General features: G+C 35.5%; 1 protein-coding gene across 1 annotated transcript; it reads right to left on the reverse strand.

The window, feature by feature from the left end:
- Positions 1–1,615: 1,615 nt before the first annotated feature.
- On the reverse strand, positions 1,616–25,648 carry faah (fatty acid amide hydrolase). The gene is made up of 15 exons (XM_079628451.1): positions 25,312–25,648; positions 24,141–24,254; positions 20,078–20,218; positions 19,865–19,998; positions 13,559–13,765; positions 12,760–12,800; positions 12,555–12,679; positions 12,339–12,464; positions 10,811–10,908; positions 10,558–10,657; positions 8,492–8,535; positions 7,861–7,900; positions 5,863–5,971; positions 4,019–4,164; positions 1,616–2,681 (listed from the first exon to the last, which is right to left on the reverse strand). Exons 1-15 carry the CDS (start codon positions 25,522–25,524, stop codon positions 2,565–2,567), a joined length of 1,755 nt encoding a protein of 584 aa, XP_079484577.1. The 5' UTR covers positions 25,525–25,648; the 3' UTR covers positions 1,616–2,564.
- Positions 25,649–26,192: the final 544 nt, after the last annotated feature.

The following is a 26,192-nucleotide window of genomic DNA, read 5'->3' on the forward strand; positions in this document are numbered from 1 at the left end:
ATAAACGCTCAAATATCCAACAATTAAATGACATCAAGTATTTTTCATGAAAAGAAATTAGTATAGGCTAGGACATGGGCCTACTTGGATATTTTGATTGAAATTGAACACAAATATTGAGAATGGAGAAATTATACTGATCAGTTTCTATTACTACAATTATTATTCATTCCATAGCAATATTCTTCATTTTGAACCACAATTTAAAGGTAGGGATCTCCCGGTCACGTGACCCCTAGCCGCGTGTCAGCCATTTTGACGGAATACATCCGTCAGCTACTCAGTGGCATGGATCTATTATTAGGGGTGAGTAATATAATATTAGTATATTTATATTTATAATTAGCCTAAATATTGCAATACTTTGCGCTGCAGTATTGATATAATTGCGTGCCCAAAATATCTCGATATTGAACAGAATCGATCCCCCCCCCCCAAAAAAACTATCGATTATTAGCGCAGCTAACTCTTCACGTCATGTCATCGCACTTATTAGCATCACAGAAGATACAAGAGGAAGATAATGGAATTAGGAATCATCCATATGAAGCACCACAAGTTCTTTTTACAGGCATTAAATGTGTAGAAAAACTTCCTGACATTGAGTTCGGTGACATATACAGCTACCTTATTCACTTCCCATCACGCTAACGTTACACCGGAGCTTCAGCATACAAAAGCTTAGCAGGCTAACGTTATCGGTATCAGTCCGGGTGGGTCAGCAACTCTTTGCCTGTTTATTGCCGCCAACCACTTTCTCCGATTTGTTTCTTTTGGGATACGGTAAAGATATTCCTTTTATCTGATCGCATCCAACTGCACAGCATTGCTCTAGCATGATAGGAATATTTCGCGACGAGCTGTGGTATCACCGTCCGGCGGTTTAGCTTTTTCAATTCCGTCAAGATGGCTGCTCCAAATGGCGTGACGTCACGCGGGAAATCCAGAAATTTAAATTATCCCAGAATTTACTCGCCCTCAATCCAGGTGTAGGCTATAGGTGAAACATTTGAATAAATTTGAATATCGTGCAAAAGATAATTTATTTCAGTAATTGAACTTAAAAGGTAAAAACTATTATATAGACTCATTACATGCAAAGTATTAAAAAAAATAGATATTTTCATAATTATAATTTTGATGATTATGGCTTACAGTTTATGAAAACCCCAAATTCAAAATTAGAATATTGTGAAAAGGTTTTCATATCTGTAAGCCATAATCATCACAATTATAACAGATAGGCTTGAACTATCTCAATGTAATGAGTTTATATAATATATTAGTTTTACCTTTTAAGTTGAATTACTGAAATAAATGAACTTTTGCACGATATTCAGATTTTTCGAGTTTCACCTGTATATGATTTTCTTCTTTCAGCCAAACACAATCTGAGTTATATTAAAAAATATCCTGGCTCTTCTAAGCTTTACCTGAGATTTTGAAGCCCAAAAAAGCGCATCCGACCATCATAAAAGTTACCCTATGACTCGAGGTTAATAGCCTTCTGAAGTGAATCGATACATTTTTGTAATGAAAATATTCATATACTATAATAATCTTTTGTAACACTAAATGTCTTTACTATCGCTTTTAATCAATTGAATGCATCTTTGCTGAATCAAAGTTTTTTGTTTTTAAACCTCACTGATCCCAAAAGTAGCGTATGTCTCCATGTTACATTATTAAATCAATGTTTTTTTTAATACATTTCTTTATTCAGGCCAGAATTAGAGATAGGGTTCATTTCAGCAGTGGACCCGGAAAGAGAACAATATAATGAGAAGAAATCAAAATGTCCCTAATGAGTTCCCATCCTTGATGACTAATGCAAATGAAGAATGTGCGCAAAACCCAGAACAGACAAATATTTACATTACATTGGAGCTGATGGTGTCATGTGTCATTAAGTCCAGTTAAAGCCTTTCCAACCAAAGTCATCATTCGGGACAGAGAAAGCGAGCAGCGCTCACCTCATACCGACAGACACGCAAGAACACGCTTTCTGGGAACCTGTGATGTACTGATTCATTTTAGTTTAATGCATTAAATTATACAGAATGATACAGAAGCATTTAAATCCTCATTCAGGCTTGATGAAGCTGCATTGCTTCTATACCGACTGCAAATAGCCACGCTTCATTAAAACAGTGAAGAATGATTGAAAGTTATTAGTTTATTAAAGGTGAAGTGTGGAATTTTTTCAGTGCAACTATCTTCACCAAAAGTTAATGCAAAGAATTAAGCCCAATTTCAAATTGGACAGATTAATGTCTTTTAGTAATTGTTAATCTGATTTAAACATAAAAAAAATACACATTAACTCAACACACAATCTCAAGGACAGATGTAAACATTAATGAAATACATCACACTAGTCTTGTTTTTAGTTAAACGCATCATCATATCAGTTTAAACACCTGATGAACAATGATCAAATTCTGTGGATGTTTCTGTGGTCACAGATTCTGTGTCGGCCCGCTCATCATAACTCATCTACGGCTGACCCGTTAGCAGCTCAGAAACACACACAGAGAATCTCCCTCATCGTGTCTCCTGGTGAGTTAGTTGTTGGCTGTGAGCTTCTCCACCTCTCTCATAAAGCGCAGACACATTTCATCCTGCCACGGTAGAGATACACACTGAACTGCCACAGGGAGACCTACGCCGTCCTTCACTGCCTGAAAACACACACACACACACACGTTATACTGTAGATCAATTGACATGATTTTAAGGACAAAACACACTCAAATACTTGACATATGCGCCGATTTATCACACACACACACACACACACACACACATCACGTGTTATAGATCAATTGACATGATTTAAACGACAAAACACACTCAAATACTTGACATATGCGCCGATTTATGACAGACACACACACACACACACACACACACACACACACATCACGTGTTATAGATCAATTGACATGATTTAAACGACAAAACACACTCAAATACTTGACATATGCGCCGATTTATGACAGACACACACACACACACACACACACACACACACACACACACACACGTTATAGATCAATTGACATGATTTAAACGACAAAACTAATTGGCATATGCGCCGATTTATGACAGACACACACACACCGCGTGTTAGAGCAATTGACATGATTTAAACGACAAAACACACTCAAATACTTGACATATGTGCCGATTTATCACACACACACACACACACACACACACACACACACACACACACACACACACACACTATGGGGACATTAGACAATGATTTTCATACTGTACAAACTGTATATTCTCTCCCTTAAATAAATAACAAAAACAATATTTTGGTTACACTTATATTAGCCTTGTCAAGCCCAATATATATATTTTTAAATCGCATAACACAAATTTCACTAAAATATTTCATGGCACAAAATACAAAATTGCTGACAATAAATAATGTGGTCTACTCTATTACATTTGTTTGCTAAGGTTGTTTCTACATTGACCATTCAACCTCCAAACATTTTAAATTAATTATTAATATTTGTTCCCCCATGTTATAATGTGTGATTTATTTCAAAGCACACCGAAAACTAAAGTAAAACTTAATTTATTCAAGTTAAATGAATCCCAAACATACGAGACAAGGTTGAAATAATGGAGTGTATAAGAGTTATTTAGTAAGAATAAAAAACTCAACCTATATTTGGGATACTGGTAACTGGGATCTTTTAATAGTTAAAAAAGGGCTTATTTTTTTGTAATGAAATTAGACATTAGACAAATTCTACATAAAGGGCCCAAAAATATACACAGTCCAAATAGTCCCATATATGGCTTTACTATTGGTTACTGGAGTTAAGTAGAGCTTTACATACATCTCATTGTCCGAGACATGTCTGTTTAATAACAGTACATGATCCCAGTCGGTGTGATTCTGTCTTTGTACTCGTGACTATAGTGCCTCCTTGTGGTTGTCAGGCATACAACTCACAGTTTTTCACAATGGTCTTGCACTGTGAAAACCTACCTTGACGAAGAGTTTGTCCCACACGTCCCCAAAGACGCCCTTATACTGGCTGAGCTGTGCCTCGTCCTCTTCCGTCACTGTAGACACGGCCACGGCCCCGGCTGGGAAGTTCAGCAGGTTGTACAGGGATGTGTAGCTGAGAGCACCTTCAGGAGTGGAGAACAATTACTGCATCTAGGTGACTGCGGATGGCCTTATGCTCAAATCACGGCTGTCGAGTTAATAAGTAACTTTAGACCGAAGACAGCTAATGCATGATATCTAACAGACTTGGATCACAATCTACACCAGTCACCATGAAATCAAAATTGACCATTCTTATTTCTAATGGAAAATTGCAGTATTTGTTATAAATTATATATCTGTGCACATAATTAGACCCCCTGTGGTGAAAATCCAGCTTTTAATGTTGTTTATGTGTCTATGTGGTGTTTTTAATATGCTCTAAGACAAGCTATGTGTAAATTCATAAATCAACAGCATTGCTGAGTATTTTCTCATTAAAACTGCAGTGAAAAGTCAGTCTCAAAAACACGGTTTGAAATCGCTGGTGTTTCTGACGTCACACACTACCTTGTAAGTTAACCAATCAGATTAACGAGTGATCATCAATGAGTGGATCTCTGAGCTGATGTGAGTGAGTGGAGGCGGGGCTCATTTGCATATTCATAGAACAGCAAGGGTGTAGAGTTACATTCAAGCTATTTTAAGGCATGACATTTTTTTTCAAGGAAAAAAACGTTACATATGTAATTTGGGTGTTTAAATATGAGTTTTAAGGGATAACATTATTGACTACAAGGGGGCTTTAACCAAAATAACTTTCCCTTCCTCTTGCAGCATCTCTGATGATGAGGGCGGGGCAACCTGTCACTCACATGAGATCCACCAATGGCAAACCACAACCATCCAATCACAGGCGTAACTATCGGTAACGAGGGTACGCGGTTGCTTCCGGGCCTGGACCAATCAGTGACTGGAAGATATTGATTGACAGCCGGGTCCCCCTATAGCATTTTACTACTTTTAGTCTGATCACATTTTACTTTATCGCAAATTTATTTGAATAAATAATGACAACAACATAGTTTACTGATAATTAAATACATGTTTGAAACGAACAACATGGATTTTGGTGTAATTTGTTTCAAATTGGGACTGGGGAATCCCCGGGTCCCATTTCGAATCCCGGATACAGTAAGTGAACAACAGTAAGTGAATATGCGTATTGCGTGCAAAACAGTAAAAACGTTGAACTTGAGAGACCGACAATATCCATATGGAGTCGTAGTAAAATTACAAACACAAAAGTGGCTTTCAAAAGCGAAAACGAAAAGAGGAATTGGAGAAATTAATGAGTAAATTACCAAAAATAGGAAGCTTCTTTAAAAAGAAATGCAGGATTCGACAACTTCGCACAGAGGAAAGCCCAGAAAATGCCGCAAAATTGGTGGGGGGGGGGCCTTGATAATCCTGATAAGGGTCCGGTTTTTGCTTACGCCACTGCATCCAATCAATTCCTCACAGACAAAATCAAGCCCCGCCCACATTTGTTCTTGTTCCAGAAGCCGTTTCACTCGGGTATACGACACAATAGGAAAGAAAAGTCTATCAAAGCTTGTTTCAGGCTGACTTTAAGTAGATCACGAAACTCATTTTTGCCAGTCACAATTAAATGAACTAGTAATAAGGGAATTGAAAGCTAAAAGCGATTGAGACGTGGGATGTGGCACAGTGATTAACAAGACAAATTAAAAAATTGCACTTCATGTCAAAAAGGTTGTCGACCCCAGGTTTACAGGCACAAAGATAATGTAATAGTAATGTAGATGTGAGGTAAGTACTGGTGAGACGGCCGCAGTAATGGAAATTGTAGGCTGGTCCAAGCATAGGGCACAACAACACGTCCACATTCAGTCTCCTCCACTCCGCTATCACCTCATCGATGTATTCCTACAGATGAGAAAACCCCAAAACCTTTCACACATTCTCAAAATACATACAGTCATGTCAGAATAAGAGTCACTTATACCCAGTATGTGGCAGGAAAATGTATTTGCTCAACTGCTGGGAAGCACTGTCAATCAATGTTCGGGGTAACGCGAGTAATCGGATTACTTTTATTCAAGTAACAAATTACTTTTCATTTTACAACAAAATATAAAATAACCTTCACTCTTAAAAAAAGCAGTGGATTTGTGAATATCACAATGATAAATAACAGATAAAATCTCTGAATGTAACTTGTAATTGTTTTAGTTTGATATAACCTACCAAAATAAATGCTCAAATACCCAACTATTAAATCACATCAAGTATTTTCATGAAAAGAAATTAGTATAGGACATACTTGGATATTTTGATTGAAATTGAACACACATATATTGAGAAATTATACTGATCAGTTTCAATAACTACAATTATTCAGGATTCTTCATTTTTCAAATAAGTAACAGGTTTCTTTGTTTTCCCATGTACAAGTGAAACTCGAAAAATTTGAATATCGTGCAAAAGTTATAATTTTGATGATTATGGCTTACAGCTTATGAAAACCCCAAATTCAAAATCTCAGAATATTTGAATATTAAATAAAATCTATATATAAAAAAAGATTTTAAATACAGAAATGTCGGCCCTCCTGAAAAGTATAATCATGCATATGCAATGCCTTTGGCTTGCTCAGTTGGGGATATTCAATTTAATGAATCAATCAATATTACTATTGATTAGCATTACCAAACATGGACGTTTTATTATTATTTTAATTTAATACTGTGAAGCTGCTTTGATACAATCTGTATTGTGAAAAGCGCTATACAAATATTCTTGACTTGACTTGACTTGACATGTACTCAGTACTTGGTGTGGGGGCGCCTTTTGCATGAATTACTGCCTCAATGCGGCGAAATAAATCAAATTTTGCACGATATTAAATTTTTTCCGAGTTTCACATGCATTGACTGACAGCTCTCCTGTCCCGTGATAAGAGAAATTGGGATTATGGTGCATTCAAGTCCTCCTGGGAAGTCGTGTTTACGACGGTATGTGTGTTCAAGTCTCTTTGGTCAGAGTAAGATGGCGGTCTGTTTTCTCTTAATTAATTACACAAAAATACAGCAAGGTTCTTAAAACTCTACTTAGAAAATGAAGAACAAAGAAATGTGCATCAGGTGTTTTGCAGGTGTTATGTTTTTAATTAATTTATGAAGCCACTGTAAACTTTATGGTTACATGTTATATTATAATGGCATCATATTCTGTGCACTGTGCAGGCAATTAGCTTACTTCGCTGTGAATAGAAAAGCCTGACAATATCACTGCTAAATACCTTGAAGTATTGTCATAAACATCATATTTGTGTTTCATTTCCTGCTTATAGGAACTCGGCTTATTCATTTCAGTTTTGGTGTGAAAGGGCTTTTACATTTGCCAAGATTTTTTTTTTTTTAATATATATATATATATATATATATAAAAAAACAAAGAAGCAAACCCAGCCCATGTGAGAAAAAGTCTATAAAAAGTAAATAAGTAATGCAATTAGTTACTTTTTTATATTGTATTACTTTTAAAAGTAACTTTCCACAACACTGGTCACAATAGTACACTGAAATGAGGACACATAATAATTAAATGTTTCCTAGCAGGGATTAGAAATGGTTCCAGGAATGATTATGAACAAAAAACGTGTATAATGTGAGGCTTCACATGATTTAATGACCAGAGAGAACCATAGGCCTCTATTACACTGTGATAATCATTTCTGCAATCTCAGTGGTGTTGATGAAAGTTGTAGAAGACCACATAATATTTATAATAAAATTAAAATAATAAAATTCTACCTCAATATTTACATGATGTCTCCATAATTCTTCTATAGACCTTGCAAAAGAAAAAAGACATTAAAGGAATGGTATCATTTCAATTCTGCTCAGTTATTGTGAAATATTATTACAATTTAAAATGACTGGAATCTACGTGAATATATTTTACATTTTTATTTATTTCTGACTTTTCAGCATCATTACTCCAGTCTTCAGTGTCACATGATCCTTCAGAAATCATTATATTATGATGATTTGCTGCTCAAGAAACATTTATGATTATTATCAATGTTGAAAACAGTTTTGCTGCTTCATAATAATGTAGAAAATAGGATAATTTTTTGTCAGGATTCTATAATGCATAGAAAGTAAAAATATAAATAAATAAAAAAAATAATGTTTGTAATAATGTAGAGGTCTTTACTGTCACTTTATCGATTTCATTCATCCTTGCGGAATAAAATTATTGATTTGATTAAAATAAATATTACTGACTGAAGAATGGTCTTACTGAATAGTGTATTTCTAAAAACTTTAATTTGTAAATTTAAAAAATAATAATCGTAACTTAAATTACACTCAAGAACACAAGATTCATCAGCATAATTATATTCATTATGCAAATTAATGTAAACAAAATGTAGCTTACCCAACTCCACCAGTTGCATTCAGGCTTGCAGACAACCGCGGAAACTGGAGAATGTAATATAAACATAAAAGAGTTTAAAAACATATTAGCTTTGAAGAATAACAAATTTATTAAATGTTTAATTTAGGAAACTGCAAAAGTGAAGAGACTAAATGTTTAGATCAGCTGCGAAACTTCCAGCAAGAGAGTCCGGTTAGTCCTGTTTTCTGTATTTGTTAGGGTGTATTCACACCTGCCTTGTTTGGTTCGATTGAATCGAACTCTAGTTCGTTTCCCCCCTTGGTGCGGACCTTTTGGTCAGGTGTGAAGACAGCAATCGAACTCGGGTGCGGACCAAACAATCGAACCGAGACCCAGCTGAAGAGGTGGTCTCGGTACGGTTCCAAACGAACTCTGGTACAGTTCGTTTACGATGTGAACATGAACTGACCCAATTGCAATAAAGCTCTGCGCCTTTGAGTTAACAGGCCTCCGTAGTCGGAGTTGCGTTATGGGAAAGTGTTCTGTTGTTGATTTACTACATTTTGGCATAATGGTTTGTGTTATTGTTCGTTCAAGTGCGAAAGAGAATTTCATTCCGGCGCGCTGTCTGGCCACACGATACTGTTGCGCGTCTTTCTGCGCGTCGTGTGTGCATCATTGGAATGGAATGAATTAGTGTGTGCGCATCAGGACATTCACACATATCTCTTTAGTCTAATCACGCATAAATGCTTTAAAAGCATTTGCATGAATACGAGCGAGTTCATTTACGATAGTTACAATACAAGGATGGTGGGTGGGTGAGTGTGTGTGCCGGGGTGCTGCGTTAATTTATGTTAAACTGGGCAAACTTAAATCGCAAGCGTTAACGTTGACAGCACTTGTTAGCAGTATATACAATAGCTGAGCCTTTTTTTTTTTTTTTTGCACTTCCTAATTTCCCTACTTGAGAATCCTTGTCCAATGAATGGACGACCTTAGCACACGTGTGGTTTTGTTTACAAATTTTGTACAAACGAACCGTACCAAAAAAAAAAAAAAAAAAAATGATTTGGTCCGGACCAAAGCAAGTGAACTATCGGACTTTCCTGGTGTGAATACACCCTAGATTACTGAAAACTGGCTTCTTGGAGCTCCGGTTTCAGCAAGAGAGTCCGGTCAGTCCTGTTCTCGCGTCTCAGCATTTGAATAGTTATGCTAACTGGGTCTAGAGCAGGTTCCAAAACCTGTAATACTTCATTTCTCATCATAATGTAAATCCTTGCCCCTAAAAGTACATAAATTGAAAGTACACTGTTACAGTTCAGACTGTTGGAAAGAATTGCAGCCGCGCTCAATAAAGAAGAACTTCTGCTTGAACGTGATCCAAACGTCTCCTGGTCTTTGCTTAGAAGAAGGAAAAGTTTCCTACAGCTTGAATATAACAGATTGCTTAATTAGATGCAAATGAGAAACAGAAACAGCATTAAAGGAGAACTCCGGTCAATTTTAACATTGAGCTCAATTTTTAGTAAATTTGGAGTGCTGTCAATACAGAGAACAACGACAAAAATCGGTGTTGCCTACACCGTGTTATCCTCTTTTTAAAATGTGCACCCTATTGACTTGAATGGGGCAAATTTTAAACCTCGAGTCGATTGTCGAGTTCACGCGTGTGATCATAGGTAACTAAACCTATGCGCGTGAACTCGACAATCAACTACTTTGGACTTCGATCGAAAACAGGAAATAAATACATGTCTGTGCGCTTGTTGAATAACATAATTTTTATTCATATCTTTCACATCTCCTGCAGTCAGATTCACCGTGTTCACTCTGAAGGAATCCCTCAACATGGCTGGGCACTTGTATGACACATCAAGGATGATAAGAGAAATAAAAGCAGGTTTAAAATTAGACCCCATTCAAGTCAATAGGGTGCAAATTTTAAAAAGAGGATAACACGGTGTAGGCAACACCGATTTTTGTCGTTGTTCTCTGTATTGACAGCACTCCAAATTGACAAAAAAATGAGCTCAATGTTAAAATTGACCGGAGTTCTCCTTTAACAATTTTTTTTTTTTTTTTGCATTAACAAAACTCACAACAGGCTTCACAACAACAGAGAGGAACTTCTTTACGAAGCCTGGGATCCGCAACAGGAGGGCCTGATCCCGGAGACACGAGTCAATGGGGCCTGACTTCCTGAAATCACACACACACACACACACACACAAACATCATGTGTGATTACTGTGAATCAGAGGTGACTACAGAGTCTTTAACGAGGCCAGAAACACTGGAATAGTTCTAATGGATATCAATCATGACATGTGACTGTGCGGATACCAGACGTACAGATGACTGAAGAGGGTCGCGCCTCCATCCGCCATGACCCCTTTAAAAGCAAACTCATGGAAGACTTCGTAGAGCCGCAGAGGCGGGAAAGGAACAAGCTGAAATGTGAACAGAACATCAGACCTGCAGATCTCAACTTATCACACATGTTCTGTATAATGTATACACGTGAAACTCGAAAAATGTGAATATCGTGCAAAAGTTCATTTATTTCAGTAATTCAACTTAAAAGGTGAAACTAATATATTATATAGACTCATTACATGCGAAGTGAGATATTTCAAGCCTTTATTTGTTATAATTTTGATGATTATGGCTTACAGCTTATGAAAACCTTTTCACAATATTCTAATTTTGAATTTGGGGTTTTCATAAACTGTAAGCCATAATCATCAAAATTATAACAAATAAAGGCTTGAAATATCTCACTTTGCATGTAATGAGTCTATATAATATATTAGTTTCACCTTTTAAGTTGAATTACTGAAATAAATGAACTTTTGCACGATATTCTAATTTTGAATTTGGGGTTTTCATAAGCTGTAAGCAATAATCATCAAAATTATAACAAATAAAAACTTGAAATATCTCACTTTGCATGTAGGGCCCAAAGTCATTACATATTTAAAATAGTAATATCCTATCCTATACTAAACCTAAACTAATCTTGACAAACTATAGATCATTTGAAAGCTTACAGTCTTTGATTTTCAAAATAAATTACAGAGAAGCTGTAATTTATCAATTTGCAACACGAATATGTTCATACTCCTAAGGCGTGTTCAGACCTTTATTTCGAAATCGTGATGAACATGAAAAATCATGAAAGAATGGTAGAAACCTCAGTTTGTTTTCATGCCAAGAGTTCAAAAGATAGCATCCATTTAATTATTTTAGAAAAAAAAGGTCTGAAAATGTTTTAAATATAAAGAAAACCCACATATGGAAATGGCGGCGCCCTTATATGGGCAGTTATGTCAACTAGTGGAGAAGTGTGGTACTGCGCACAAAATAAATCTCACTGAAAGCTCATTTTTTGAGATATCAACCTAAAATTTGAAACACAACTTGTTGATTTTTTTTGTGCAGTTTTAGAGTCGCCCAGGTTTTGAAAAAATATATTTTATATAAAATATGAATAATTAAATTGTTTATATTGTACATTTTCATAAACTCAAACTTCTATAACTTTTTTTCTGTTTCACTTTCTTAATTTATTTCACTTCTACAAAAATCTGCCAAATGTCTTCTTTAAAACAATCTTATGTCTATATTCCAAAGCATTCTTGAATTACAACCATTTATGTTCAGAATGTGCATTTTCATGTCTATTCAAAAAAAGGGGGTGCAGTTAACAGAAGCCATTCAGATGTTAGTTACGTCCAATAAACAATGGGTCATCTGTATTTTACAAATACATAACAATTTGTTGTTGTGTTAATGATTTGAAAAGCATATCCTTTGCTTGCCAACAAACTGCCGATGGCTAATATAACAACTGTTAATGTAATGTAGTGTAGTTGTGTACCGTGTGGCCCGCTTTCTCCAGCAGGGCTTTAGTCTCCCTGAAGACCCTGGCCATGCTTGGAGACGGCTGCTGGAAACCATCGTTCTCATAATAACCAATCCTCAGGGGCTCTGAGCTCTCATACACCTGTTTCATAAGAGGACAGTATGATAGATTCTGCTTTCACCTATGATTGACCAATAAACAAGCATTTGATGTGCTATATTTATACAGGACCTTTTGGTTGAATGGTATGGGAGGAACAGTGGGATCCAATGTGAACATATCTTGGCAAAGCAGTGCCCGCATACACAGAGCCACGCTCTCGACGTCTCTCGCCAAAGGGCCAATCGAGGACAACACTGTGATCCAGCACAGAGATGACGTCTTATATTTCAGTTTGTTTACAGTTCAAAACTAGACCAGATAAACCTTATCTTACCCGACTTCTGGCCTTTGACACAAGAACTGATTCCTTGACCGCTAAACAAGGATGATATAAAAAAATAAAGCAAATCAAAGAACAAGAAAAAACAAGTATATTATATACACAACATCTAATGAACTACTGGTGAATCTCGTAAAAAAAAGTCAATCTAAAATCAAAAGAAAGAAATAAGAAATTCTATTAAGATTAAAGAAACGTTTGTGAGTGCATCATGACAATATTTACAGAAATTAAGCACATTTACTGTGACTTTTGTGTTCCTCTTTAACATATAAACGGTTTTATTTACACATATGGTATTATAGGCATTTAGCCCTTACCAAATTCTCCTTTTTATATTAGTAAATAAGCTCATTTTAATTAATTATGAAGAAACATATGCAAGCAAATTCTAGTATTTTCTTTAGATATTAATAGATACAATGCATTATTCAAAATACTTGAAGTTGTTTTCCTATGTTATGCATCCAACCTGTTGCCATTATAACTATCCCTTAATTACCATTATCATACTTTTGATTATGAGATTGTGTTCTTAATCATAAATAATAATTTACACACAAAAAATTCACTATGAAGCTGTAAATGTGTAAACATGTTTTTTCAAATGTTGTTAAGATTTGTCTCTTAAATGATCAACTCTTTCTATAGTAAACAATATGGAAATATGGGCATTGTTTAAACATAGCAAAATCTCAACATACTACTGTGAACCCTCTGCTTTGGAAAATGAAACTTTTCCTCACCACATACAGTCTTCCTCACACAAATGTGACCAAAGACGCATACGAACCTTAGCCTCTTCGATGTGGGCTTAAATCCACAGATCCCACAGAAGGCTGCTGGGATACGAATGCTCCCTCCAATATCAGTGCCAAAGCCCAGGATAGATCCGCCTCCTCCGATCAGAGCTCCCTCTCCTCCGGATGAACCGCCTGGCGTCTTCTGGAGGTTACGGGGGTTCAAGGTTTGCCCATAGATGGGGTTACTGCAGTCATAACTACAGTAGACACAAATACAGAGGGGTTGGGTTGGTTACAATTGAATAGGGGTGTAACAATATATCACAATACAAAAATGCAACAATATATGTATCGTGAATAGTGACAATATGTATAGTTCACCCAAAATGAAAATTACTATGCAAGAAAAAATTCAAGTTCACAGAGTTTTAGTGTAGGCTACATTAAACTACTATATACTAGAGATGCACCGATTACAATTTTCTAGGCCGATTCCGATTTCCGGTTGAGTTTGAGCTGCCGATACTGATTTTAGCCGATTCCGATTTATTTTTTTCTTTCTAAACACTTTACAGCACACACACATATTTATTTTCTATAGGCTATATATATATTTTATAAAACACCATATACTTTTACCCAAACTGAATAATAACAACAAGTTTAAATGGATACATTTTCAAATATTTTTTGAGTCTGCATTTTCTTTTCTGACATAGCCTACTCCAGTTCTTGTTAAAACACACTAGACATGCAAATTCTGTGCATTTTAGGAACTTTTTGTGTGAAATCATATTTATTTTTGTCCATCAAAAGTGTGCTTCCACTTTAATTGAGCCTGAGCAGCGCATGCAGCAAAAATAGACTTGCCGCCGAAACCCTCGCTTCACTGCTGATCACGCTCCGCTCCTGCTTCACGCTCCGCTCCTGCTCCTGCTCCCGGTGTGAACGCACTCATTGATTGACATGCATGCTGGAAAAAATACGACTTTATGCACAGCTGCACTACTTCCTGAACTTTAGCTAGCTCCTTTGTTTCCTGTCTGCCATTTTTGGACAAACTGATTAATCCTGGTGTGTCTGATTATTGTTGTTGGTCAGGCACACCTGGATTAATCAGTTTGTCCAATAATGGCAGACAGGAAACAAAGGAGCTGGCTAAAGTTCAGGAAGTAGTGCAGCTGTGCATTCACGAGGTTTCCTACTTTCCGTGTGCACGTGTGATGCTGATGTTGCGCGATGTAAATCATGCGGCGCCCGAGTGCATTTGACCGGCATAAAATCGCCATATGTCAGACTCACCGGTCATCAACTTTTGTCCCCTTTAAAGGTAGGGTAGGTCAGAATTGTCTAAAAAAACTTTTATTCAAATTTGTTTAAACTGTCTTTATATACCAATACATAATTAAAATGTACTCTGAAATAGAGAATATAAAAAACTGAGTGACTCTAGTGTATTTAATCTTCAACAAACACAGCTCATTAACTCCATTCACTCCCACCTAAAAACGGGTCGCTCACCGATCGCGTGAAAATCGGCCAATTCCGGTCACCAGCCGATCAATAATAATGCAATGGGGGAATATTTGTGGGTCCTGTAATTGCCAAATGTCATACGTTACCAGTAAAAAGTATTATTTTTAATATATCTAGTCAGTGACAGAGTGCAAGCATATTCGTCTAAAATAATTCTGTATTTTCAGCTTCAGATTCATGAATATTTGTATTCTGGTGTCACTAATACTATTGTCCTGTACATTGGGTTATCAGCACCAAGTCCAAACCTATTCATTTCCACCCCCAATGTATAACCAAATTTAGCATTGTAATCAACAATAATTTTATCTCATGTCTAGGAGTATCGCATTAATATCGTATCGTGATATGAGGGTATCGTTACACCCCTACAATTTAACAAATAGAAAAAGTCTCAATGGATACAAAAATCGCTTTCCAGAAGCTTCACTCTCTCAGCTCCTCTGTGTTAGAACAAGCTTTCAACTGTAAGCCCGTCTAGATCGTCCCGAAGGCGGTTTCCGATAACGGGTGCGCATTACTGTCTTTCCTTTTACACAACACAAGATTAAATGAAATACATTTTCTCATATGCATTACCTCGTTATTTCATCCGACTCCATAAATGAAAAAGGTTTTAATGATATCTGAGCATCAATAAAAGTGAGCAAATGTTTGATTTTAACTCTTTAATTATATTTTACCCATTCAGATTAGGAAGAGCTCCTCACGTCTTCTGTTTTAACGCTCACAAGCTCGTCAGTTTTGGCCAGCAAACAGAGGTCATTGCTATACGCCTGAGATCGGTCACATTCACGCTTACACAATCAAAGATACTGTGGTACGGCCCCCATGAATTGCATACACTTGAATTTAACGTAACGTTTACTTCAGTAGAGGTATGGCCACTACTACAGATAAGTCAACAAACTTTACTTCGCTTTTAATAGCTTTGGATTGGCCATGCCGTGGTTTCCCACATACACTTATCTAAAGTAACATTAAATTAAAACAGAGGTAAGACACACAGATTTAGGTTGGTCAAACGTTTGCTGCCCTGAACGCAAATTCACTTCTTGTCTTTGCAAACCAAGTACACTTGAATTAGCTCCAAATATTAGACGTCAAATCTGACGCAAAACTTGCGGTTCCATACGAATCGGTTTAATCTACTTGGGAAAACAATTTCTGAGTCAGTCGGAATAAAATCAAATGTAACATGGTAAATGTATCATGCCAATTTCATAATCAGTTCAAAGATAATAAATACAAAACATCAAATGCTCTGGAATAATAAAGAGAGAAGATGTGAACCTGCCATTATCAAACACATGATGCGGAGTGTCTTGCATACACTCATACAACCATCACGGGCTAAATTGAGTTACAAATCTTTCTTCAGCATCTCCATAAATACTCAAGTCTCAGACCGAGGCAGAAACCTCTTTTCAAATGTAAACATGAGTTCACAGTGGGAATTTGCATTAAACCCCGTCCCAGACTTAAAGGTTGTGTAGGTAAGAATTGTCTAAAGAACTTTTTTTCAAATTGGCTTAAACTGTCTTTATATACCAATACATAATTAAAATGTAAGTACTTTGAAAAAGAGAGTATAAAAATTGAGTGACTATAGTGTATTTAATCTTCAAAAAACACAGCTCATTAATTCCTACCGGGACGAAACAAGTGATTGGCTTGCGCGACTGTCACTCTCCGTCGCCATGACTACCGCCGCTATTACTGGCTCTGCCCACGAGCGCGCAGTCGCGCACCCGTTTTTAGGTGTGAGTGAATGGAATTAATGAGCTGTGTTTATTGAAGATTAAATACACTAGAGTCACTCAGTTTTTTATACTCTCTATTTCAGAGTACTTGCATTTTAATTATGTATTGGTATATAAAGACAGTTTAAACAAATTTTAATAAAAGTTTTTTTAGACAATTCTGACCTACCCTACCTTTAAAGGGGACAAAAGTTGATTTACATGGGGGCACACACACACACAGCACACACACATATCTCTAAACTCTCCACACTTTTGGTTTACTTCTGTGGGAATGAGACCTTTGTACCAGTATCACTTCAAATGATACCAAACATGTATAATACTGTTCATATTAAACCATATAGATTTGTGGGGGAATTCAGGTAGGGACAGGTGAAGGGAATGATGTGTAAATTAAGAGGTGATCAACTCAAGTGTGATCGTGTCTCGAATGGGGATGGTAATATAGCAAGAGAGTTCAAATGTTAGTTTCCTTTGTTTTCTTAGAGAGTAGCCCTCAGTTCTTCCAGTTTCTCCAGTCTTACACAACCTCTATCTGATTTCCTGAGACCATCACAACCTTCAAGAAACGACTGAAGACACATTCTCACTTCTGCTCTAGTTTCTGTCCTCTAGTTGACCCCTGACCCCTGAAACTTGACCTTTTGTCTAATTTCAACTCTCATAAAATGTTTAATGATTGTGGAGGCCCAGGTTTATGACTGAAGTTAAACCACTCTTGTTTTTCAGTACAAAGTCTCATCTTGAAAATCATGGTTCAGCAGAAGTTACATTTCCCATGTAATAGCAGCCCATAATACCATAATTTTAACAGATGCTAATAAGACCTTTTGTGAATTCTCTGTTATGAATACTGAGGTCAGCAGGAGAGACATTAAGTACAAGTATATTAGACTAGTCCTTTTAGAAACAGCATAGCTTTAGAAAAAAAAAAAAAAGGCTGAACGGAGTATGTCTGTTATATAGATCAATAGTACCAAATAAATTGCTTTGCGAGGTGAGAAGGTGATTTTCATAAAGAAAGGTCACTGCAAAATGAAAATAAAAATTAGACATTACCTTCTTCATTAAGACAAAATTAAAGAATGAAAATAAAAAAAAAACTCATCTTTAGGAGCATTATTATTATTATTTATTTTTTGCATTGTGACAAAGTTGTAACATGCACATTTCCCCCCAAATTCTCACAATGTTTTTTTTTTTTTTTAAATACTGACATTTTAAACTGTACTTTACTATATATAAAAAAAAAATCCCATTTTAATGAAAATAAGTTTATGATAAAGGATGTCAGAAAATATGTATTAACTTTATTGACTAAGCTCCAGTAAAAGAGCTGCTAACTGCACGGTCTCGTAATGCTCTCTGATTGGCTTAACCCCTTATATTGGAATCGTAGCCATTACATATTTAAAACAGTAATATCCTATACTAAACCTAAACTAATCTTGACAAACTATATATCATTTGAAAGCTTACAATCTCTAGTTTACATATTTGATGATTTTCAAAATAAATTACTGAGGAGCCATAATTTATCAATTTGCAACAAGAACATTTTCATATCCTAAGGCGTGTTCAGACCTTTATTTTGAAATAGTGATGAACATGAAAAATCATGAAAGAATGGTAGAAACCTCAGTTTGTTTTCATGCCAAGAGTTCAAAAGATCCATTCAATTATTTTGGAAAAAAAGGTCTGAAAATTTGGTAAATATAAAGAAAAAAAAAATAGATCCACCATTTGTGATGTGGCAGCAAGCTATAATGCACATACCGGTACGTGTTCTTTACGTGTTTCTTAGAGTTTGAATTCATTTCAAAATCTGCCAAACTTCCAACACTACTTCTGAATAGGATTTCTACTTCATAAATTGTATGAAAAAAAAAAAAAAATGGTTCAGATCACTCAAACAACATATGGAAATGGAGGCGCTCTTATATGGGCAGTAATGTCAACTAGTGGAGAAGTGTGGTACTGCGCCCAAACTAAATCTCACTGAAAGCTCATTTTTTGAGATATGAACCTAAAATTTGAAACAACTTGTTCAGATTTTTGGCTTTGATTTTTTGTATTTTTAGAGTCCATCAGGTTTTGAAAATATATATTTTATATAAAATAATTGACATTTTTAACATTGTACATTTTCATAAACTCAAACTTCTATAACTTTTTTTTCTGTTTAACTTTTGTAGTGGCATTTTTTTATCTTTTATTTCTTATTTTGTTTTCTCAATGATTTAACAAATGAATGCCATGTGTTCTGTATTTTGAGTTTCCTGTAGTAACGTTGATACAGCTGGAGGTGTGAGCCTGAGAATGCTGGGAGAGGGGTTAAGGGTAGTCATACAGTTTCTTTGTTCCTTCTTCTTGTGTAAACAGTGGGGTACAGTGGGGGTAAGAGATAGCCTTACATTATAAAACTACCAGCCAAACAACTCTCTGGGTCTCACTCTGCCCTGCAGCTGGACTGTAAGGATGGATGGGAACTATTCTTGCAAGAATAAAATATATTTTCTTTTAAAGACAAAATAATTTTTATGTTTCTTATGCTTGTGATGCTGTGTTTGTTAAATATTGTTTTTTCCACAACACTTTTCTTAATTTATTTCACTTCTACAAAAATCTGCCAAATGTCTTCTTTAAAACAAGACCAATTTTACATCTATATTCCAAAGCATTCTTGAATTACAACCATTTAAGTTCGGAATGTGCATTTTCATGTCTATTAAAAAAAGGGGGGTGCCGGTTGTGTAGGTAAGAATTGTCTAAATAACTTTTTTCAAATTGGCTTAAACTGTCTTTATATACCAATACATAATTAAAATGTAAGTACTTTGAAAAAGAGAGTATAAAAATTGAGTGACTCTAGTCTATTTAATCTTCAAAAAACACAGCTCATTAATTCCTACCGGGACGAAACAAGTGATTGGCTTGCGCGACTGTCACTCTCCGTCGCCATGACTACCGCCGCTATTACTGGCTCTGCCCACGTGCAAATCATCTGATATCACCAGGCTTTCCCCACAGGACTGATGTGCAGTGTTTACTCACTTGAGAAGGCCTTGTGGTATGTTGGTCTTGATGAACGGGATGGCGCCCTGTTTCTTTAGCACTGTAACCACCACACTGTCCACGACCGCAGGCTGATCCAACATACCCACAACACCACATGAAGAATCATGACCCTGCACACGCAAACAGGAAGTTACGTACACCACAAACAGGAAGTCACCTCTCTTCACCTGCGTAATCCCCCATATTGACCTTATATCCAACGTTGTCCTTGATGCTGATCGGCACTCCATACAGAAGACCTTTCTTTTGAGTGTTGATTTCTTTCAGCTGCGCCACAGACTCCATTAAGATCTCAGTGCCGCAGTTCAGACTCTTGTTCACCTCCAGAGCCTGTGAAGTGTGACATTACACATCTCAGTTCGTGATACCAGGAGGTTTCATTCAAATAGACCTCAACAATAAGCGCTGATAATGGGTTATTGTCTGCATTATTTTTTCTGCTGCTTCAAAGTAAAAATAAATAAATAAATAAATATATATATATATTCTTATGGAAGCTTGTTTCCACCACATAATAAAACATTTTAAAAGATAATAGCAACTTTTTATCTCACAATTCTGACTTTATATCTCACAATTCTGACTTTATATCTCACAATTCTGACTTTATATCTCACAATTCTGACCTTATATCTCACAATCCTGACTTTATATCTCACAATTCTGACCTTATATCTCACAATCCTGACTTTATATCTCACAATTCTGACTTTATATCTCACAATTCCGACTTTATATTTCACAATTCTGACTTTATATCTCACAATTCCGACTTTATATCTCACAATCCTGACTTTATATCTCACAATTCTGACTTTATATCTCACAATCCTGACTTTATATCTCACAATTCTGACTTTATATCTCACAATTCCGACTTTATATTTCACAATTCTGACTTTATATCTCACAATCCTGACTTTATATCTCACAATTCTGACCTTATATCTCACAATCCTGACTTTATATCTCACAATTCTGACCTTATATCTCACAATCCTGACTTTATATCTCACAATTCCGACTTTATATCTCACAATCCTGACTTTATATCTCACAATTCTGACTTTATATCTCACAATCCTGACTTTATATCTCACAATTCTGACTTTATATCTCACAATTCCGACTTTATATCTCACAATCCTGACTTTATATCTCACAATTCTGACTTTATATCTCACAATCCTGACTTTATATCTCACAATTCTGACTTTATATCTCACAATTCCGACTTTATATTTCACAATTCTGACTTTATATCTCACAATTCCGACTTTATATCTCACAATTCCGACTTTATATTTCACAATTCTGACTTTATATCTCACAATCCTGACTTTATATCTCACAATTCTGACTTTATATCTCACAATCCTGACTTTATATCTCACAATTCTGACTTTATATCTCACAATTCCGACTTTATATCTCACAATTCTGACTTTATATCTCACAATCCTGACTTTATATCTCACAATCCTGACTTTATATCTCACAATTCTGACTTTATATCTCACAATTCCGACTTTATATTTCACAATTCTGACTTTATATCTCACAATTCCGACTTTATATCTCACAATTCCGACTTTATATTTCACAATTCTGACTTTATATCTCACAATCCTGACTTTATATCTCACAATTCCGACTTTATATCTCACAATTCTGACTTTATATCTCACAATCCTGACTTTATATCTCACAATTCTGACTTTATATCTCACAATTCCGACTTTATATCTCACAATCCTGACTTTATATCTCACAATTCTGACTTTATATCTCACAATTCTGACCTTATATCTCACAATCCTGACTTTATATCTCACAATTCTGACTTTATATCTCACAATCCTGACTTTATATCTCACAATTCTGACTTTATATCTCACAATTCTGACTTTATATCTCACAATTCTGACTTTATATCTCACAATTCTGACTTTATATCTCACAATTCTGACTTTATATCTCACAATTCTGACTTTATATCTCACAATTCTGACTTTATATCTCACAATTCTGACTTTATATCTCACAATTCTGACCTTATATCTCACAATTCTGACTTTATATCTCACAATTCTGACCTTATATCTCACAATTCTGACTTTATATCTCACAATTCCGACTTTATATTTCACAATTCTGACTTTATATCTCACAATTCTGACTTTATATCTCACAATTCTGACTTAATATCTCACAATCCTGACTTTATATCTCACAATTCTGACTTTATATCTCACAATCCTGACTTTATATCTCACAATTCTGACTTTATATCTCACAATTCTGACTTAATATCTCACAATCCTGACTTTATATCTCACAATTCTGACTTTATATCTCACAATTCTGACCTTATATCTCACAATTCTGACCTTATATCTCACAATCCTGACTTTATATCTCACAATTCTGACTTTATATCTCACAATTCTGACTTTATATCTCACAATTCTGACCTTATATCTCACAATTCTGACTTTATATCTCACAATTCTGACCTTATATCTCACAATTCTGACTTTATATCTCACAATTCTGACTTTATATCTCACAATCCTGACTTTATATCTCACAATTCTGACTTTATATCTCACAATTCTGACCTTATATCTCACAATTCTGACTTTATATCTCACAATTCTGACTTTATATCTCACAATTCTGACTTTATATCTCACAATCCTGACTTTATATCTCACAATTCTGACTTTATATCTCACAATTCCGACTTTATATCTCACTATTCTGACTCTTTTTTTTCTTCTTCTCACAATTGAGTGATATAGTCGCAATTGTGAAAAAAAAAAAAAAAAAAAGAGTCAGAATTGTGAGATAAAAAGCCGCAATTACCTTTTTTTATTTTTTATTCTGTGGTGGAAACAAGCTTCCATATATTCTATATATATTCTTTGTTTTTTTACTACATAAGTATATATGCACGCAGATATATGATTGCAATCATGAAAACTCTCGGAATAGTTTTAGCATGTTACTGAATATGGCAATGTTAATGTATTTGGTCTTGGCGGACTCGATTCTCCTGCTGATATCGCTGCTGCTGCAGAGTAAGTATGGACTTGCTACTAATAACAGACACGCTGCTGTGATACTGTAAGATATGCTGCTACTGCATAAGCAGACATGCGCAAATCCCATAGCAGATCTGGGCAGGTGGAGCTGGGGAGGTGGAGGGGTTCAGAAAGTCTCAGGACTAGCCTACAGCAAACACTGAACCAGAACTGAACTATTTAAATGCTGAGCGAGCAATCTCATTGGCTGCAGAATCAGCAGAGACAGGGCAACCGCTAATATTTGATGTAACGGGTGGATTAATATTTACGTTGTCATTTGCAGTGCAGGTGCGTGCCGGGAATCAATAGGCAATAATGTCCAATAGCTCAGACTATTTCAACTCAATTCGGTACCCACTTATAGGCCCACTTTCAAGCGGTCCCGTGCTGGTTTGTGTTCACACTCTCTGTAGTCTGAAGACCAGCAAAGGTTTCGAATTACAACGTGATTTGCAGAGATGAGAATTCTTTGAGACTCTTTGATCACTTTCTGTATATAATCTATTCATCATTTTAATAAAAGTTTTATTTTTCATGCTGCTAAGAGCGGGCACATGTACACTGCAGAGTTGCAGGACAGACAACCGCATCTAAATGCAGAGTTAATCTGCAAAAATATCCCGATTGTCTATTACATGACAGTGAAGGCTCATATTTGGCGATGTTCTATTTCATTTATGGAGACTGTAATTTATGCACATTTGTTCAAAATAGCCTGTACTGGCAGATTATTCATGTAAAAGTTTTGTACTTTTGGATACACGCTCTTATCTTTTTCCTGTTAATTATTACTATGTTGGGCAGCATGTCTATTTTTCCTCATCAACTCAGAATGCCTAATGTTGGTTTGATTTCCCACATTTTGACCAAATCAATTCAAATTAATTATTTCCCATAATACCATAACTGCAATGTTATATATTTTTTAGAAATTAGAACATAGCTTCTTTTCTTTCTTGTAGAAGAGACATATTTATTTATTTACTGAGATTTATAATATGAATAAAAAATGAAAACTATTAGTAAATGGCATCTAGAAAAGACGGATCAATGTTTAAAAAGATTTACAATGGAAAAGTTATTTGTAAACCTCTGAAGCTGGTAATAAACTCATAAATCCCATGAAGAGTTATGTACAGGTAAAATATGGCCGCAGTCACAACCTTTTCCATAAAAGCGTGAAGAACAGCATCCGGCTGCAGCGAGCCGTCCTCGAGTTTCCCAGTGAGCTCCGACAAAGACAGAGACACTATCGAACTGCTCTCAAAGTCTGGGTTCTGGAAAGATGCACGAAACAAACATTAGATGTTTACATATTCACCATGGGGAGACTGGGGCTAGTTGTCACAGTGGCTTGATCTCACTAACTTGAGGAAAAAGTCCACTTACACAAATGTTTACCCAGCAAGCAATTTTGCGTTCAAAAGAATTGTGACTACAGATTTGACCATGACATGAAATTACACTTACATTTTGTAGATATTATTGACATTATGGGATGTCAACCCTCTCATGCGCTGCCTGGCTGGCTAAAAAACTACAACTTTTGACTATAAGTGGGCTACAAATAGCATAGAACATGTCAAAGAAATGAAACCAATCACAATCACTGTTGACTTTGATTACATGATGGAATATCATTTATCTTGCCAGTTTTTTTTTGCAAAAACGACATGTACCCAATTCAAGGTTATTTTGTCTAGAAGCGTGTTACTCATAGCCGGACTATCAGGTCTATAGTAGACGGCTATTGCTTGCTGGGATATATTCTCTAGAGGTGGTTTTCTATGTTGGTTTCCAAACATTTAGTTAAAAATATATAAGTGGGAAGTTTTCCAATATCATAATAGTATCATAATATAGGCCTAATATCTGTTAAGATGAACACAATAACACCACACTCACATATATTAGGTCAAAAATCAACAATATATTGAAGATAAACCGAGGGTTGTTCTCCATAAAAGTTAGATAGGGAAAATTGACACATTTAGTTTGTTTTAATTTTATTAATTTATTTACATTTTATGGATTGATTACACAATTTAATTGTATTTAATTTGCTTTAAATTTATGAATTATTATATAATAGAAAAAACAATGGATTTTTGTTACTGCTTCCACTTTTACAGTAACATAAATTTAGCTAAAAAATTAAAGGTTCCACTGTGACAACTTACACAATATAGTGACAACATGATGATTTCAGAATTGCAATGGCCGTGGGAACCACGACTTCCCTTAATCTAAATGCATCACATGCATATTCATAAACACTTGCTCTATAACAATGCATATTGCATTAATAATTGATGCATGTTAGATTTGTATTACCTGTATTTTAAATTGTTGCACCGCTTTTTCCGCCAGTTGAAGTGAGTTCTCACGTCTTTTCCGTGCGTTTAGTATTTTCTTCTGAATCTTCTGGTTATTTCTCCATTTCCAGAAGAGAATGAACGCACCTGTACCGCAAACTGTGGCTGCAAACACCGGCGTCCAGTTAATATTCATATCTGAGATCAGTTGTTGCAAATGAAAACTCTCCATAACTGTTGCTCAGTGTTGTGAGTGTGACAGTGCGGTGTGTGTGTCTGGGTCTTTAAGAACTCCAGACGTGTTAACGACAACAAATGAACGCCGGGAGTTACAACTTTTAATCCATTTCCTGTGCAAATGGACACCAGAGCCCTTCATTAAAGAGGGAGACTACAAACTCAAGCTGCAAAATGGCCTAGAAGATCCTGACTGGGAGAAAGGCTGTTCGTTTGAATGGAAGTCAATGGTTGTTGGCGTAAAGGTTTATTGCCAATAAAATAAAATAAAATAAGGAATTGCCATTATTTTAATTGATTGCTAAGAAATCCTTTTTTTCTTCACCTTTATTTTTGACAAAAGTTTTCTATCTCCATGTCTATAAGAAGATCTCTTAACACATGCATATTAATTAGGCCATGCTGATCTAAAAATGTGCCATATAATTATGATTATACATATAATTATTGCCATAACATGCATTTAAACAGTTAATACAATTTTTAATGCATTAACAAGAACATTAACATAATATACACTTCACAATGATCACAATGTATTCAACTGTTATATTCATAATAGCATTAAGGAAACAACAAAAAGATAAAAAAAACTGAACTATACAGGGGATAATTTACAAGAAAAGGATTAAACCCTAAATATCCGTTTTCCTTTTAGGGCCT

This window comes from Phoxinus phoxinus, assembly GCF_949152265.1.
Source record: "Phoxinus phoxinus genome assembly, chromosome: 11".
Classification (NCBI taxonomy): Eukaryota; Metazoa; Chordata; class Actinopteri; order Cypriniformes; family Leuciscidae; genus Phoxinus; species Phoxinus phoxinus.